Raw genomic sequence first — 1,072 nt, forward strand, 5'->3', positions numbered from 1 at the left:
CCCACACGGGAGACGTCCATAACCCCCCAAGGGAACGGTGCTGCACCCTCAGACGCTAGTGCTGCTGCGCCGTTCAGCAGAAACCCTGCATGCAGCAGCAGCAGCAACAGCAGCAGCAGCAGCAACGGCAACAGCAGCAGCAGCAGCAGCGGCAGCAGCAGAAAGCAAAAACGGAAACAACAAACCCTAAACCCTAGAAAAAGACACAACGGGGATATGCCTGTAAGTCGAAACCAAAATGCTGCAAGAGGAGCTCAATATATTCTCTATACATCTCTCAAGGGTTTAGGGTTTAGGGTTTAGGGTTTAGGGTTTAGGGTTTGGGGGTACCCTTGCAGTCGCCGTCTGGTGGATTCCGCGCAAAGCGGAGGTCTTCATCGACCGTCACAAATATAGACCCGTCTTCTGACCTGCACCCAAACCCTAAACCCTAAACCCTAAACCCTAAACCCTAAACCCTAAACCCTAAACCCTAGAAAAGAAAACCCTTTAGCTTAGGCGTTTGGTTCGTGCTGCTCTCTCTCCCGTTCAGCAGCAAGAGTTCTGATCCCCCCGAAAAAAAAAAAGAGGGTTTAGGGTTTGGGGTTTAAGCAGGGTTTAGGGTTTCATTAGGGTTTAGGGTTTAGGGTTTAGGGTTTAGGGTTTGGGTACCTGAAGCAAGTCCGCGTGAACCAAACCCTCAAAACCGGCTGCAGGTTTTTCTCTTTTATTTCTCTCCCCGCCTTCAGCAGCAAAGCGCGGCGAGCAGCAGCAAACTCCCGAGACATACCTGCATCATAAACCCTAAACCCTAAACCCTAAACCCTAAACCCTAAACCCTAGGTGATGGTTGATCCAAACCCTTAGGATGTAGGGATGGAGACAGAAAAGAAAGAGAAACAGAGAAGAGACAGAAAAAGGAGACAGAGAGAAGAGATAAAGAGACAGAGAAGAGACAGAGACAGAGACACAGAGATAGAACAGAAGAGACAAAGAGAGACAGAGAAGAGACAGAGAGAGGAGACAGAGACAGAGACAGAGAGAGACAGAGAGAGAGACAGAGAGAGACAGAGAGAGGAGACAGAGAAAGAGA

At 49.3% G+C, this 1,072-nt stretch overlaps 1 protein-coding gene across 1 annotated transcript in view; it reads right to left on the reverse strand.

Moving 5' to 3' along the window:
* Positions 1 to 767, reverse strand: part of EMH_0087720 (SPX domain-containing protein, putative) — a gene marked incomplete at both ends in the record, with an annotated part of 2,241 nt that extends 1,474 nt beyond the window's left edge. Inside the window, 2 exons of the mRNA XM_013501188.1 lie at positions 331 to 410; positions 652 to 767. Coding sequence (XP_013356642.1) covers positions 331 to 410; positions 652 to 767 — 196 coding nt within the window. The remainder of the gene's footprint in view (positions 1 to 330; positions 411 to 651) is intronic.
* Between the last annotated feature and the right edge of the window lie 305 nt (positions 768 to 1,072).

This window comes from Eimeria mitis, genomic scaffold, assembly GCF_000499745.2.
Source record: "Eimeria mitis Houghton genomic scaffold, Emh_scaff6487, whole genome shotgun sequence".
Classification (NCBI taxonomy): Eukaryota; Apicomplexa; class Conoidasida; order Eucoccidiorida; family Eimeriidae; genus Eimeria; species Eimeria mitis.